The 16965-nt window shown below is 42.4% G+C and overlaps 2 protein-coding genes across 2 annotated transcripts in view; one reads left to right on the top strand and one right to left on the bottom strand.

The window, feature by feature from the left end:
- Nucleotides 1–442: 442 nt before the first annotated feature.
- On the bottom strand, nucleotides 443–4822 carry clul1 (clusterin-like 1 (retinal); the record flags this gene model as incomplete). Its single annotated transcript, XM_083992254.1, has 7 exons — nucleotides 443–625; nucleotides 1388–1602; nucleotides 1728–1850; nucleotides 2770–3217; nucleotides 3661–3831; nucleotides 3930–4078; nucleotides 4720–4822. The coding sequence occupies 7 exons, from the start codon at nucleotides 4820–4822 to the stop codon at nucleotides 443–445; spliced, it is 1392 nt and encodes a 463-aa protein (XP_083848380.1).
- Nucleotides 4823–9376: 4554 nt separating this feature from the next.
- Nucleotides 9377–16965, top strand: part of colec12 (collectin sub-family member 12) — a 29052-nt gene continuing 21463 nt past the window's right edge. The window contains exons 1-2 of the mRNA XM_083991663.1: nucleotides 9377–9536; nucleotides 12419–12469. Coding sequence (XP_083847789.1) covers nucleotides 9530–9536; nucleotides 12419–12469 — 58 coding nt within the window. The 5' untranslated portion in view covers nucleotides 9377–9529. The remainder of the gene's footprint in view (nucleotides 9537–12418; nucleotides 12470–16965) is intronic.

Raw genomic sequence — 16965 nt, 5'->3', positions numbered from 1 at the left:
TTTTGAACCGAGTCCCACTGTTTCTTTGGGTTTTTGTATTTGTTTTTATTTATTTACACCATTTGGGCAACAGGTAAGAAGTGCTTTGACTTCTTTGTACATTCAATGAACAGTAGTTAATGGCAGCGTTCAACTTAATACATTTACATGTCAACAAGATCATGCCTACTCCACAGGAACACAATCTAGTTCTGTTCACAAGAAAAGGAGCTGGTAGGAGCTGGTAGGAGCTCAGAGAAGGAGAAGCACTGTCGATTTATTCGTCCTCAAACCTGTAAAGACAGAGAGTGCACATGTTTGTTTATATCTTACACTGAATATATAGTATATAGGGAAAAATCTGAAAACTACAAGCACTTAAGAAAGAAAAAGATCTACAGTCAGAGAAGAAAAGATACAATGGTGACACTTGTTATTACTGACATAGGAGACATTGAACGTCTCACCTGACCATCTCCTTGTACTTGTCCAGAGCCTCCTGGGCCACGTATTGGATGAAGGCCGGGTCCTGCAGCTCCAGCTCCCCGGGGACAGAGAGGGTGAGTGGGGGAGAGTTCATGATGTTCACCTGCACTTTGGTCCCAGTCACAGACATGTTCTGTTCATCGTGGCTCTTTGGCGCCACCTGGAGAGTTAGAGAAGGTATTGTGAGATTATTTTTTCTTCTTCAACCTGACCACTTTTGTGGCAGGCTTTTGTGTATTTGTTATTTATTATTGATAGGTAAAGCACACATCTTAGCTCAGATTTCAATCAGCCGAAGTAGTGAAATTATTTTGGTAGTTATAACATAAGAAAGGTTTTTGTCTTGGTGTTTTGCTGACTTTCCTAGGCCACCGTCAGTCCAGTCTGATCAGTTTTCCAGTGTTAAAGGGGTTAGGGTTAGGGTTAAGGTTTACAATATTATGGAAATATCACTTTTTTTTTGAAAGCTCTTCAACATATATTTGCATGTTTGTCTTGCCTTCCGGCCCCCAAAATATGAGAATTGACAAAAAAAAAAAATCTGTAATTTGCAGGCTCCCTAGGTTGAAATCCACATGGTTTTACGAGCCGTTCCCTCAGTTGTCTTCCAGTCATGCAACTAGGTTTCGAATTTGCATAATACCACCCCTACCTGGGACCGCTAGAAGGGGCGGGGCAAGCTGTGGTTCACAGGCACTGTTCTGAACAGGGCTGTTTTGAGAGGATGAAAAGAGCTGTGATATTTGATCCTGGGGTATTTTGACCAAAGCATGTCACAGACATGTCTTCAAGACACCTGGGAACTATTTTAATTTGTGGAAATGGGGCATAATATGTCTCTTTTAAAGCCATAGCCTTATTAATTGATTGCTGATAATAATGTATGATCACTAATCTCTGTCCTGTTCTTCCTCCTGCTCACCATGGTGATACGGAAGATATTCTCAAGAGAGCTGTCGTTGTCCACAGCCTGAGCCACCCAGCTGAACTCAGCAGCCATGTTACTGAGCCAGTTGACCGTTTCATCAGTGTGGCGCTGGACGATGGACAGGATCTCGTCGTACTGCTCTTTGGACACGTCCACCAGCTGGGAGACCTCGTCCAGCTCCACGTGCAGCTCACGGACACTGGGGCATTCTGGGGGAAACAGCAGAGAGAGAGAGAGAGAGAGAGGATGGATCAGATGAGCTGCGTGAAGAAGATATAGTCTGAGATGATGATCAGCGGTGTGAGAGTGGGTGGTGGCGGTGGTGGTGCTCCACCTGTGAGCAGCGCTCCCTGGCAGACTTCACACTGGCTCTGCAGCTGCCAGCACTCTGAGGTCTGTTTGCGAAGGTCTCTGCACAGCCTGCGGTTCTGCAGGAAACGAGGGAAACTTTTCCTCTCTGCACCAAAGAGAAAACATTGTCACATTTAAATGATGTTCTGGTGCAACTTTTAATCTGTCATCCTGACCGATAGAATTTGTAAATTTGTTATTTAAGGAAGCTGAGGACTTTTCATATTGAGAGTTCACTCATGAAAATGTTTTAGGCTACTCATCATTTGTTGAGTCAATACTTACATTTGCTATGATTTGTATGTTCGGCAATCTCAGCCTGTTTTCGCTCGCTGAGAAATGTTGTTAAACAGTGCTGAAAGATCATTGGTGTAAATCTAAATGATCTCAGTCAGGTCTATCAGGTAGGTCTGGTGTATTCGGAGGGCTAAGGCCGTCCAATAGGCTTTATGCACAGCTCCATTAATACCTGAACTTAAGCCAGATCCTTTATTTCCTGTCTTACATTATCGATACTGATTAATCCAGGTGTGTCTGACTCAGTACCTCAGTAGTCATAACAATGGTCAGACACACCTGGATTAATCAGTATCAATAATGTAAGACAGGAAATAAAGGATCTTTTTTAAATTCAGGAAGTAGTGGAGCTGTGCATTAAGCCTATATCCAAATCCAATCGATTTCTGAGATCATTCCATCTTAAATATCTTAATCAACTGTGAATTATCTTCTCTTATTCATGACATCTATGTGTTAATTGTATTTTTGTATTCATACTTAACAACTTCATATGGGGACAATAAAGATTTCAGCTCCACTACTTCCTGAACTTAAGCCAGCTCCTTTATTTCCTGTTTTAGGCTACATTATTGGACAAATTGATTAATCCATCAGTTTGTCCAGTAATGTAAGTTCTCCAAAGTTACCGACTGGAGGGTTTTCATTCATCCAATCACACTTAGCTATAGCACAGGAAAGCTGTCATCTTAGTATATTTCTGACACATCTGGGCCCCTGTATTATACCTCTCTTCTTCTCTTCCTCCACCGCCTCATGGAGGTCATCAAACACTTGGGTCACCACGGCTCCAAATTCCTCCACCACGCTCTTTCCAAAGTCAAAGAAGGAGTCCAGCACCTCCTCCAGGCCCACGCCCTGCAGGAAGCCGGAGTCCCGTCCTGGGTAGAAGGGGTCGGCGGCGCTCTCCTCCTCCTCCATCATCAGGGCGTCGGTGTCGTTGAGGAAGGCCACCTGCAGGACTTTGTCCAGCCTGCTGCTCATCCTGGACACCAGGGCCACGCTGCGGTTCACCACTGTGCCCACTTTGGTCATCAGGCGGTTGAAGGAGTCCTCCATGCGGACGATCTCTGTGTCGGAGGTCTCAGCGCCCTGGTTCACCAGGATGTCTCCCGTGTCCATGGGAGGTTCACGGGGACCGAAGCGCCTCGACACTTTACGGAAGAAATTTTCCACCTGCAATATAGGAAGGTGGTTTATTTTTTACACTCCTTCAAATTTCACTCATTATCTACTCACCCTCATGTCGACTAAGGGCTGGGAGAATTTTCTGAGTCCTCCGTGCCTTCTCTGAGTTACAGCGGGGCTCCGTGCAGCACTACATGTACACAGGACTCTGAAACTTCTCCCAGCCCTTAGTCGACATGAGGGTGAGTAGATAATGAGTGAAATTTGAATTTTGGGTGAACTATCCCTTTAACATTTATAAAGGTGTAATCATGTTGAATAATTAACTGTGCCTGTGTCACGTGTCTGACAAATGTCTTATGTGACTGATTTAACACCTCAGAGAACACGGGATTGATAACACAGACAGAAGTTAAGGGAAGTTTTCTTTGCAGCAGGTTGGAGGTGAGAGAGAGAGAGAACAGCTGAGGTCGACGCTGCTGTTTTCATACCTTTGCGTGGAAAGTTGCAAACCCCCTACGGCAAGTGGAGGTGTAGAAAGATTTACATGCATCCTCCAGGCAGGGTCTGCACTTCTCCCACTCAGACTGCAGGGAGTCTTTACACTGCTCTTCTGCCTCCTCCAGCTTCTCCGTCACCTCCTTGGCCAGCTGGGCTGCCCCCTGGTGGCAGGAAGAGGAACATGTCATCATGTGTTTTTCCTGCCCCCTGTGTTTTTCATCTCTGTGTCTGTTTAAGGAAAGGTGAGAGTCACTCCTACCTGCTTCTTGTCGCTGCTGTGTCTCAGAGACTTCATGAGGTGCTCGTGTTTCTGCTCGTTCCTCCACATCACCTCCTTCATCTGCTTCACCCCGAACAGCGCTCTCCTCACCTCCTCATCCACCAGCTTCTCCCCATCCACAGACAACCCTGGAGAGAAGACAGAGGGAGAGGACAAACCTGGGTGAGGTGACTTTTATTTACACTTATGCAACAACATAGTTTTTTACAGTCAAAGTAGCAAAAGTTTGTTGACTCGATAACAAATTAAAAAAAATATTTCAATGTTATTTTTATCTTAACATCTAAACCGAATCCAGCAACACAATCAAAACAGTATACATTTACTATCATACATACAGGTGCATCTCAATAAATTAGAATATCTATGAATTAGAAAAGTCAATTTCCAGTAGTTCAAATAGCCCCAACAAAGTATTGGGTGCATATAGATGGACATACTTTTCAGAAGGCCAACATTTACATATTAAAAATGTTTTTTTAATTGGTATTTTTTGTAATATTCAAATTTTTTGAGATACTGAATTTTAGGTCTTCATGTAAGCCATAACCATTACATTTAAAGAAATTAAAGAAAGAAAGACATGAAATGTTTAATTCTGTGTGTAATGGATCTGTGTAATCACTTTTTGAATTGAATTACTGACATAAATACATTTTTCCATGATATTCTAGTTATTGAGATGCACCTGTACATGTATGCAGCAGCCTGGCATATGTGTTGATATTGACTGAAAAGAAACTAAGATAAGATAAATGTGCCATCTCACTTTCTAAGGTGTCCTCCGAGACGTCTTTGGGTTGGTCCTCGGGAGCGGAGTTGAGGACGCCCAGTGTCACCACCAGAACAGCCAAACCAAGCAGGAGCTTCATTTTTGAGCTCAGTGTTAGACGTGAAGAAAGAAAAACCTGCCGAGGAAAGTCTGAAAGGAAACGACAAGAGTGGTCCTGTCACAATGGTAAGTATCTGCGCACACACGTACAGCGTATGAACTTGAGTGTTAAATGGGAAACTAAAACAACAGCTGCTATCTAATCTGATCCAGAGAGATAATAGGATTTGAGTTTGAGGATGATTAAACATCAACAAAACTGTGCGTGGTCATAAGTAGGTCTGCCACTTGGTGGTGCCGCACACTGATCTGTCCCCTCTGTGTCCGACAGGAACTTAGACAGAGGACTGATGGTTTTAGTTGGTCTGATAAAGATGCAACAGAAACTATATCACCTATATCTGAATTTTAAAACAGATTCCTGGAGAACAGGAGATCAGTAGAGATATAGATATAGTGTTTACCTCCCCACCTACTTTCATCATGTGTGACTGAATCTTATTGTTATATATGCTTTGTCTGTCCACACTTAAAAACTCCTCTCTTTCCTACTTCTGTACACGCTTTATTTCTGATGACAGTTTTACTCTTGTTATTTTTTCTTTAGGACATCAGTAGGTGAGCCGTAGGGGGTGAGACATCTAATAAGATGCATCACAGGCTTCACCTCGGCTTCAAAACTTGGCAGGCTTTGTTTATGTCTGGGCCATCTGCTGTGTCGGGAGGCTGCGCGCCTTCGACTAACACACACACACACACACACACACACACACACAAAAACCCCTTGCACACATGAAAACCTTGAGAAGATCCTGACATCTTTGTTTATTTACGTTGTTGTTTGTTCACCAGTCAGCACTGGAGACACTGCTCCAGTTTAACCACACGAGCAGTTACACAAGTTAATGTCCGGCAGGGATTTACAGTAAACAGGGATGTACTCGTTTGACTTATTTCATAATGGGTTTAAGTTGCGTAGACAATCAGCTCCATTATACACCACTCACAACATGTCTAACAGGGATTTATAACAGTGTTTACAATAATAAAGAAGGTGAATTTAATGCCTTTAATGTCTTGAACCTAGACACAACTGTACAATTCTGAATTTAAAATAAGTTAAAATCAACAAAAACAGCATCTTCTAATAAAGTAAAACCTAAAATGAATAATTTTAGATGAAATGTGTAATTTATATGCTAAGAAATTGATTATCAGTTATTTCCAGAGGGGCAAATATTTATTCAAAAATGCATCACACTGGAAGGGAATATTAAGACAAACACATATGAAAAGCAATATTATGATGAAAAAAAATCCATCATAGTTACCATGACAACAAAGAAACTTACCAGCAGATGAGTGAAGCTGCGACTCCACCGGCAGGAATAAACAAAGTGCTCAGTGTGGACGGCGCTCTTGAAGTTATCTTGACTTGACCAGGTCTATTTGTGCTCTTTCCACCCGAGCTTCATCCTATTACTGTCTTTACTTGATGTTGATGCCCCTTAATCCAGCGCTGGACTCGCTGCCAGAGTAGAGGTGTGTGTGTTTGCGTAAGAGCTTGCTTAGTCATATCAGAGACAGAGACAGAGGGCGACCACGAATGTCACTCAGCACTTGGCCAGTGACAACGATCTGTTTGTGCTCAGTTTAGATCAGACACATAATCATTAGTTAAAAAAACAAAAGGCTTCCACAGGATTGAAATGCTGTCCCGGTGTCCTTCACATGAACTGCAGAGAAGTGTTTTCTTGTGATAAAATTATTTTTTTGGCCCAAAACTGTCATTAAAAACAAATGAAAGACGTGCACTGACCAGCTGTAACATTAAACAGGTGATTGGTTTTAATATTGTGACTAATCTGTGCTTTCTTTTGTTTTTTCTGTATACTGAGTGAAACAAAGCATGAAGCTGTGGACAATAACTTTTAATCCTCAAATTGAGTTTACAAATTATATAACTGCAGGCACCAGTCAGCCACAACAATAAAAACACTTGTTTTTTATGTTAATTAAATTACATTTTATTTTTATAGCGTTAAATCATTACACATTTTATTTTTAACAGGGTAAGATCAAGACCTTCGCAGTTATGACTGAACAGTGTGATTTATTCAAGGAAAAGTATTTAATGCTAATACTGATGAAGACAGAAGTGCATATGCAACATGTTTTGAAATTGTTTGCATAGATAAACATGTCTAGAAGCCGTGGTAGGTTGGATGCTGAGTGAACTGCTTCCGCCTCCTGATTTATCCCTCAGTAGGAGATCCTTAATGCAACACACCCACACAAGGCTGCACCCAAACATGCACAGAAGCTCTATCATCTCCTCTAAGCTGCACGCCCAATGTATATATTTTCTGAAATTTGATTGATTATGGATGTTTTCTCAGTGCAGTATTTGTTGTAAGTCTCCAGTGCGAGAAGAGAGAGCTTGTTTTTGCTGGACCTGGGCCACGTGTTGATCTCACATGAGCTCTAGCTGCATCCTTCTGTAACACTTTAAGCTATTGTCAACATGCGACCTGCCCATGTTCATGTTTGTGAAATTTCAGTCTATTGTGTTTATATTACCACCAGCTATTATTAGATTCTATAGCCAGATGTGAATGTGGATATTTTTAGTAAAGTGAAAACATTCCTCTCAGCTGGAGGCTGTTCCGTATCTCCACTCCTGCTGGAATGTGGGGAACATGGGGTGAAAGGGTTCCTCTGTCCCCATCTCCTCACCGGTGCCCCATCTCCCTCAAAAATGTGCCCTCTTCGCATGCTGTGACCCAGAAAATAGGGTCCTCCGTGGATAATAATCAAAACCAGCCAGTGCTTCAGTCTGCTCTGCATCCTCACTGACACCTTCAGCACCTGGTTCCTATAACACTGCAGGGAGAAACCTTCTCTCCCCTCATGATCTCCCCTCGGTCCCTGAACATAAAACAGTTGGTGATAAAAAGGTTCGAGGTTGCATGTGCTCAAAATGTTAAGTCACAAAAAAAAAAAAAAAAGAAGCAGGCTGAGATAAAGTCGTTTTGATGTTCTACCATCTCTTCAAGTTGGGCTTTAAAAAGAGCTTCATAAAGCAGGTCCATGTAACCAGCTCATGATGTGGTCCTGTGTCAGGTTTTGTTGGTCTGATCAAAGCCTGGAGTGAAGAGATAAACAGGTGCAGAGGATAAACGGCTTCACAGGAGTGAGATGTAATGAATGAAGCAGTTAAACGCTGTTCCCAGAGCTGTGTCGGGTTTTGTTTGAGGGAACGGGAGCAGTGTGTGTGTGTGTGTGTGTGTGTGTGTGTGTGTGTGTGTGTGTGTGTGTGTGTGTGTGTGTGTGTGTGTGTGTGTGTGTGTGTGTGTGTGTGTGTGTGTGTGTGTGTGTGTGTGTGTGTGTGTGTAAGGCTCAAGGGAAGGAATATGTAGCATGCATCTCCTCAATCAAAAATACAGTAATGAAGCTGCAATGGAAGCTCCAATTAAAATGAGTCAGTTTCTGGAGAGACAAGTTGTCTGTGAAGTGCATCATGGGTAGGAAACTCATGCTTCACTAACAGCACATGTTGAGAATAAATGTTTGACTTGTAGTTTAATTGTCTTCTTATCTGTGCCTACATGAATAATTTCCTTTCTTGTTAACTAACAGTGATGATCACTGAGCCAATCTGAATGATACATTTCAAAATAAAAGTACCAGTTTGCAAGAGCAAGTCACACAAACATTTCAGTAGCCCACACATTCATTTACACTTTTTCTGCAATCATAGCTTCTTCTTTTTTAACCCACCAATGGTTCAAAATAAAAATGTAATCTGCAAAAGAGGGAACAAATTAACTAATTAATTGAGTGTAAATTTTTTTAATGAAGGTAATCAACATTAATCGTGCTTTGTTGAATAGTGGTGCTAATCTTGGAGAGTGAAAGTTTAATTTCAAAACACAAAGCATGACTGCTTTTATTTTGACATCCACAAACTCCCACGTTGCAGAAGTCGCTAAAAACCTGTTGATAGTGAAGCCTGTGAGCTGCTCCACATGGGCTTATACTGCCTGATGTGACACAGCTGTTCTTGGTGTTCATTCAGAGTTATTGTGTGCAATAGTGATCACACACACACACACACACACACACACACACACACACACACGTAGTGAGAGAACCAGGGGTGCAGACGGTGCGCTCAGATGTGGAGCACGTGGTTTCTCGGTGCAGCCCTACTAGTGCACCACTTCCTCTCACGTTAGGATTCCTGCACTTCTTTTTTTTTTTTTTTTTTTTTTACTTTGTCGGGTCGCTGCTGCTGCTGCTGCTGCTGCTCTTGGTGCCTCCACACCGCTGAGCCGGACCAGGATCCACCGTCACCTCAGCATCTCCTCATCCTCCAGAAGCTCCACATCAACCGGCAGCAGCTCCTCCAACTCCTCCAACTTTGTGACTTTCCCTCACTTTGAGCAGAGTTCACTGGTGCATCTGAGGCGCAGCACTGCCGCTATACCTGCGCTGAAGGAGGTCGACTCTGCAGCCTTGAGAGCTGCGGATGGGACTTTAAAAACTTTTTTTATTTCATTTCCATTATCATTATTAACAGGCTGCTGTTGAGCTGCAACAACAGGGGATAGTGGGATACTCGCAGATCCAAGGCGCTGTGCTGCTGTGGCGCTCAAGGGGAGATTCTGGGGGCAAATGCCATTGCGATGCTGTGGATGTGACTTCAAACAACAGTCTGACGACTTGTAGAGTCCTGTGAACCACAATGAAAGGTAGGCTCATGTAGAGTCACAGAGAGACCACGGGTATCTATTATCTCTGCTATCTATTATCTCTGCTTTGGGCAACTTTTTCCTCTCACTCTTTCCTTGTTGTCACCTTCCTGCGCTCTTTCTCTCCAAGACGCGAGGAGGAATGCGTGGGCTATAGTACAACTCGCGTCTGACATCTGGTTTCAATTAAGGCGCTGTGTTTGGGGATTGTTTTGCATCTGGCCGCTCCTGCACATCAAACACTAACCTACACTCACAGAACTATTCTTAGCATAGCCAAGACACGGGAACCTCATCTACACCTAGTCTGTAGTGAGGATTTGATTTTTTTTTTCCTGCGTTTAACACTGATCGCTTTTCCTTTTGTCTTGGCTGCAGTGAATCAAAAGTTCACAGGGAAACACTGAGTCAGAGTTTAATGTCGCTGCCTACATCAACTCCTTTATTGTGGTAACACTCCGTGCGCGCGTCCTGGGGACCCTGATGCACTGACTTTGCTGCTTTTCAGCGCACTGTAACGAAACCCCGGAGAACAAAAAAAAAAGTGCATGAGTAATGCTGGTCACGGCTCATGATTTACAATAAAGGGCTTTATTGGGCTTTGTGTGGTTGCCCAGATGCGATTCACATGCAGATGTTTTTGGACGTTGCTGGGTTTACATGGTGCGTGCTGCACTCCCAGCTCTCAGCCACAGCGGGTCAACAACACGCCGACGACTTGGTCCACACAAGATAAACATTACACGGCTTCTGCCACCGTGTGGTTCATGTCCGAACACTAATCCTATGATCTCACACTTAAATCTGTGTTTAAAGTGCTATGTGCCACATCCTGTGTCGTTACTGTGGAAAGGGACTGAACATAACCACTGTTATGATCTGGATTAATTGGTGTTAACTCCATTAGAGCTGTGCAGAGAAGGACTTTAACTTCTTTGCTTCATTTAGAACAAGCTTACTTCTTCTTCAGCTGTTTGGTTTACAAGATTTGGGTGTCACTGACTGCAGACACTTCAGGTTTGTTTACCTGGTGGTTTGCAGGCAGAAGCAGCCTGCACCTGCAAATATATGAAGTTCCCAAATAGATGATAGGGCCATGAGTTCTTTGTTGTGTGTTTGCTTGATTGCCAGTGAAAGATAAATACACCTAGAAGTTGTTGAGCTTAGATGTTCATTGTTTTTTTCTGGAAACAGCAGCTTGGCAAAAATAAATCTGACCTCAATGTCCACTTACTTCCTTTTTCTGGAACTGCAGGCCTTCATCAGTGGATGGACTCTTCTCACCCACGGATGAAGGCCATGAAATGTGACTGAAAGCTCCTGTATGGACGTTTTCTTTTCTATGTTATTCCTATGATGCTTCAGTGGCTTCCCAATGTTGTTCCTGTGATTTTGACTGTGGGCAAAGAGCCACAACAAAGGACCAACTCTTAACACGTTACAGGCTGCAGGAAAGCATCATTCAGAAAGTGAAAATGTTTCGATGATTAATCAATAAAAGCTCAGTAACTGGAATTCAATGACACGACTCGAGGCCTGTATGTTGACATATTCAAACAAATTCAATTTATTATCAAGATTTCTTGACCACCAAATTCCTTGGATCTATTCCTGTGATGTTTCGAAACCCTTCTTTAGTATCTTGGCCCCATAGAGCTCATCCTGAAATCCAAATTACCCAGAGTTTGACTCGTATATCTGTTTTCAGAGCCACTCAGTTTCCAGCCCTGTGGGTAAAATATGATGAAGTCAATATCCACGGAAGACTCTTGGAAAGCCAGGCATACTTACAGTAACATTACTGTGGTAATGAGACACAATCATGTAGGTTGGAGGCACAAACAGGAAACAGAGTATTGGGAAAGACAAATTCCTGAAATAAGATGTTTTTTTAGCTTCTTCTTGTCACCTCCTAACTCATCTGCTCTGTGTCAGGAGTGGTCTGCTCAAAGCTCACTCTTATTTATTACAGGTTTAAGCCCGTGGAAGTATCATTTCGGAGCGTTCCCAGACAGAGAGATAAGCAGAACAACGCTCTAAAGACGCGACCCCAGCAGCCACCTACTGTCTTAATACCCTGTCTTAACCCGACCTGATGGGCAGCCATGGTTCTCACTTTGCCACACCTCACTGCTTTTATCGTTGTAGATAAGATGAGATCCCTTTTCTCTGGAGATCTTTCTTTGGGACATGTGGCCTTTCTTTATTTTTACTGGCCATGCATGATGACGACGCAGAAAAAAGTCTTTGAAGTTGGCAAAGTAACTTTCCCACAGACATGAACGCTGCTTGAAAGGAGACAACACTCAGGGCCCGTCAGGCCATGGGACATTGGAGTAATCCCACAGAGTCAAAGAGAAAGAGCTGAGCTAAACTGAACGAGACCTGGGGGTGTTTTTTTTCCTCCTTTAAAAAAAAAAAAATCAAGCTCTGCACAAAGAGCATGTTTTGTTTTATTGTGGCCATGCAAGAACAATAGATATTACAGTGAGAAAACAACCTCCAAATAGAAGACCAACAGGGTTGGACCTGATTGTGAAAGTTCATTCTTGACCTCAGGAGCACTGGTTTAGGTAGAAAACGAGAAAACAAGAGACAGGAAGAGGTCCAGTTTCAACCCTTTTGACTGGAGTTTTCAACAGCCTGTTACTATTATTACTATTACCCATTAGTCTTCACATGTGGATCAAATCCTCTGAACACTGAACAAACTATCAGACATAATTTTGATTATTTATATGCTCAGATACTTATGTAATCACATGAGGTAATGCCCCAGTCTCTGATTTGACTGTTTAATTTGGGTGCAGTATAGCCAGTTTCAAGATTGATTTTATCATTAATTTATAACTAATGCATTTATTTCCCTGTTTTTCCTCTAGACGACTTTGCTGATGAGGAGGAGGTGCAGTCCTTTGGTTATAAGAGGTTTGGTGAGTATCAGTGACTTCTTGACTTCCAGCAGCCTCACTGCTTTATATCCCCTGTGTGACACATGTATCCACATTATTTTATGTAGTACATTTTCTTTAAAGTCAGTATTTTTCTTGGCTGCAACCCACACACAATAATCCCCAAGGTTAAAAGGAGGCCACACCTCATTTCCCAGAAACAAACTTAGTTTTGGCTGCCGCTTTCATTTTGATTCCTGTGTTATAACAGCGGTGGGGTACGGTGCTGAGAGAAACCACAGCATCCTGGGTGTTCCTGACCAGTCAGCTGACTTTGCAACCTTATCAGCATCTAGATAACTTTGGTCTGAAACCAAAAAAAATTAGTCTCAAAAAGGTTCTGCTCATTTCGTTTTCTTCTAATATCCTGAATGTATCAGGTTCCCAGAACTGGTGAAAACCACAGAAGCACAGAAATGTCCAGACAGGTTCATAATCTCACCCCCACATCAGGCGATACCCAGCAGCCAGATGTTGGTAACTCCTCAGCTGAGTGAAGCACATTCAGAACTCTTACATTTACACATTCCTTGAGTTTAAACAGATCTCCTGACTTCGCAGCCGCAGCCATTTCCACCAAGCACAAAAGTAAAAAATACGCAAAATCTAGCAGTGGTTGTATTTGCTCTCAAAGTCTGTGAAGTTTTACATCTTTATCCAAACAAACCGATAGTACTTTAGTGTAAGTGATCAGGCTGTTGATTGGTCTCCATCCAAAACACGCTTGAGTTTGGTGTCTTTTACAGTTAAGGTTAGGACATACAATTAAGCAATTTTGTCATCTGATATGATAATAGACAGATTCGGTTCATTGTCCTTTGAGGTTTGAACTGCTTGTGTAGTGTTAAAGCAGGGTGGTTGTTAAAAACACAGCAGGCATCATCAGATTTGTTGCACTGTGTGTGTAACCAGGTTCATTGATCCATTCATAAACAATAATCCTGAAACTATGGACCTGCAGTCCTCACTAGAGAAGTTTATGCTACAAGAAGTTATGTGACTTGTTTGACTCTCTGTGTCTGTCTCTTGGTTTGTCTCGATCACATGCAGCAACAAACTTCATATATTCATGTGAAAACCTTTATTTTCTGTATTGTGCTATTGTACTCCGTCTGCACCAGCACCCCTAGACAGTGTGGACGCCATTAACTTCCCCTTGCATTTCTCTCTTTGAGAGAGTTGCAGTGGAGAACCATAACTTCTGTGTGATGAATCAGTGTTTCCTGATGATTCTCTTTCTGCTTCTGTGAGAGACCAGAGATGGAGTTTCAGTGCTGTGGGGTTGAAATGGTCACGGTGGTCCCTCTGGTTTAAGAGGTGTTTTAGAGGATGTGTGTCGTGTCAGTGCTCGGCAGCCATATGTCAGGAAGTGTGAGTGTTGCGGTGGGAGTCCACTTTGTGTATCATCACGATCAGGTTGCACATGTGCACGTCTTACTGCCCCTAACACTTGAATCTGTGCGTCTGTGCTGATGCATCATGTTTTGTAAAAGTTTAATTCAGAAGAATATATATCTGTGTTGTATACACAGCTGGGCAACATCTGTATTCGAGCAGTCACTAGGGCTCGCATGCACTGGAAATTAATTCTCTCAGAATGAAAAGCTCACGACCTGTGGGTTTTGAAAACATGTCAAAACATCAGCAAAATGTGTGTGGATGAACCATGGAGAACGTGTTCATGCTGCAGGAGCAGTTGAAGAAATGTCTGTGCTTATTCTGACATTTGTTTTGTGCCAAGGAAGGACGGTGGTTGCCAATGGCATCCATTAAAACACTTGTACCCAAACTACAGCTGTCAAAAGAGGGTTTGATACTGGAGTGTTGCTTAAATACTCGGATTTGCGCCATGTGAATGGGCAGCAGTGCTAACGAAGGGATGGAGTTATCTAAAGTTTTGTAAAGGGGCGGACAATCAATTAAAATAGTAGAGTGAAGGGATAGTTAAAAATTTTGGTAAATTGGCCTCTTGCCATAATCCCTATAGCTTTAGGAGTAGGTTCTTTTTTTTTTATTAATACTTTATTGCAAGGTTTCTCACCTTCACAAACATAATCATAATCATTTCATTTTCTTAATTGTACCTTGCATTTTTTTTTCCAAGTATATATTCCAAAGTAAATAACAAACAATAAAATAAACAAACAATAAGATCAACAAACATATATGCAAACTGATGCTTCCCAAATGTGAATCTCAAAAATAGAATACAAACAAACAAACAAGCAAACAAAAAAGATAAAGATAAATAAGTAAGTTAATAATAACTAACATCAACTAATGAGAAAATAAGTAGTGGTGCATGTGTACGTGTTCATGTGTCTGTGTGTGTATGTATGCATGTGAACATCAGTGTTGGGGTGGGGACCATTTAGTTCATCTCCTTAATTTGATTGAATATTTCCACTGTTTTTGTCAGCCTTTCTTTACTGTATAACTTATTCCAAATATGTATTTGTTCCCTATTTATAAAAGTTAATCTTTCCATCTCTAGACATTGTTCCGTTGTTGCTACCCATGCTCTTAATTTGGGTGTATTTGATTGTTTCCATGCTTTGGTCACCTGCTTCATGGCAGTTACTCTTAATATATTGAAAAAATAAATGTCCTTTGCTCTTATCTTTCCTTTTAAAAAAATACCTAACCAATGATGTACCTGCAAAGGCTCCTTAAGCTCAAAAATATACTTCAGGCTTTCCTTAACTCCTTCCCAGTATGTAGGTTCATTACCTTTAATTGTTAGTGCAAGCTGTTTTTAGATTGGCGGGGCAGAGACGCGAGTTTCTCAGCAAAAGCAACGGAGGCGCTCGGTACTTTCGCCTTTCAAAACAGCTCACGTCTCTGCCCCGCCGATCTAAAAACAGCTTGCACCAACAATTAAATAATGAACCTACTCCTATGACTGTAAGGATTACGGCAATAGGCCAATTTGCCAAAAATGTTGAACTATCACTTTAATAATAATAGATTAATCACGGTCCTACCTTTAAGGGATTTATTTTTCTCTTAAAGGCCTAACTGCATTTGGCATATAAAATGAGCTCAAGAAATAACATGACGGCTCCACCAGAGTGCTAACTGCTAGCAGAGACGGTTTAGCTTGAGACTGCAGCCGATTCACGTGCAAATGATTCAAACTATGGCTCAGGTCAAAGGTCAATATAACGGAATGCAGCGGTGGCGTTGAGAGGAATTAGCATTTACCCATTACTATCACCTTAACTTAGACATGCTGTGTATACCGTATCACATCTATGGTGGTATCCTGAATACACAGCAGAAGCAGAGATACTCAAGTATTGATGATGTTGATGATCTGAAACACAAATGTTTTATACAATGTCAAACTCCTGACTTGGTTTCTCCACAGACGTGCGTGTGTTGTTTTACTTCTCACACGTCTTCAGTGAGGAGAGAAATTAGCTCCATGACTCACTTTGACATCTGCTTTCCACAAGGGGTCTATTATCCCAGTGAGAGTGGGTCCAAACCTGAGAAGTTGCTGAGCCGCTTCCTGTGTCCATACTGGAAGTTTATTCAGTGCAAGTCTATATACTCCAAGAGAGAGAGAGGGAGTGGGAGTGGGAGGTGGAGAGGGAGAGGGAACAGGCATTGTGGGCCTTCAGGGTCCATGACTGGGCTGTGCTGTGTCAGCAATGTGCCAAGGAGAGAGAGAGAATGAGAGAGAGGGGAGAGGGGGATGGAAAAGTGGAAATGATTTTACAAACATCCTATTATTTATTTCTAGTTTTTCTGTATTGTCATGTTCCTCAGTGCTTAGTTGTTTGCGCCTGCTCATATTAATCTGATTTTATTTCTTTGTCTGATTCAAGAGAGGAACATTTGTCAACAGTTTTATTTTCAGCTGAGGAGTCGCATTCCTTGCCCGACTTATTTTGGGAGCAAAACAGCAAGTGGTTTTAATTTACAGGGACTTTATTACCAGAAAAGAATGTTTTCAGAATGCCTGCCTGTTACTTACAACCCCCTCCAGGCCGTGCATGCATGCAGTGCGTGTTCTGTTGTCCTAATGAAAGATTACTCGCTCGTGTTTTCAATAAAGTGCGGAGTGAGTCGGAGGAGGAGGAGGAGAGAGGGAGAAAACTTTGAGGGATTACAAAGTTAACAGGGGCAACAAAAGGGGAGACAAAGACAGATAAAACAACACAGAGCACCTCTGGTTGTTGGTTTTACTCCAGACCAGCGAGGTTTAAAGGGCCAGTGTCTGTGACTGGTCAGAGGGAAGGTGGGTCAATCCTGGATCGGCCAATGGGCAGACAGGCGGGAATGCGTCCCAGACGAGGCACAAATCACTGTGTCCCAGCGGGGGCCGTGAGGATTTCTGCTTAGAGCGTTAGTGGTGGGACAGACAGGCGTCCCACCACCGTTCAGCTGCAGGTCGGCTCAACAGACGCCTGCACTGTCTGTGGAGCAGTTTTATGTTCAAGTCTTGACTCCGAGCTGCTGATAATGACTCA

Source organism: Trachurus trachurus (genome assembly GCF_905171665.1).
Source record: "Trachurus trachurus genome assembly, chromosome: 17".
Lineage (NCBI taxonomy): Eukaryota > Metazoa > Chordata > Actinopteri > Carangiformes > Carangidae > Trachurus > Trachurus trachurus.
The sequence above is the reverse complement of the archived record's forward strand: the minus strand, read 5'-3'. Positions and strand labels throughout refer to the sequence as shown.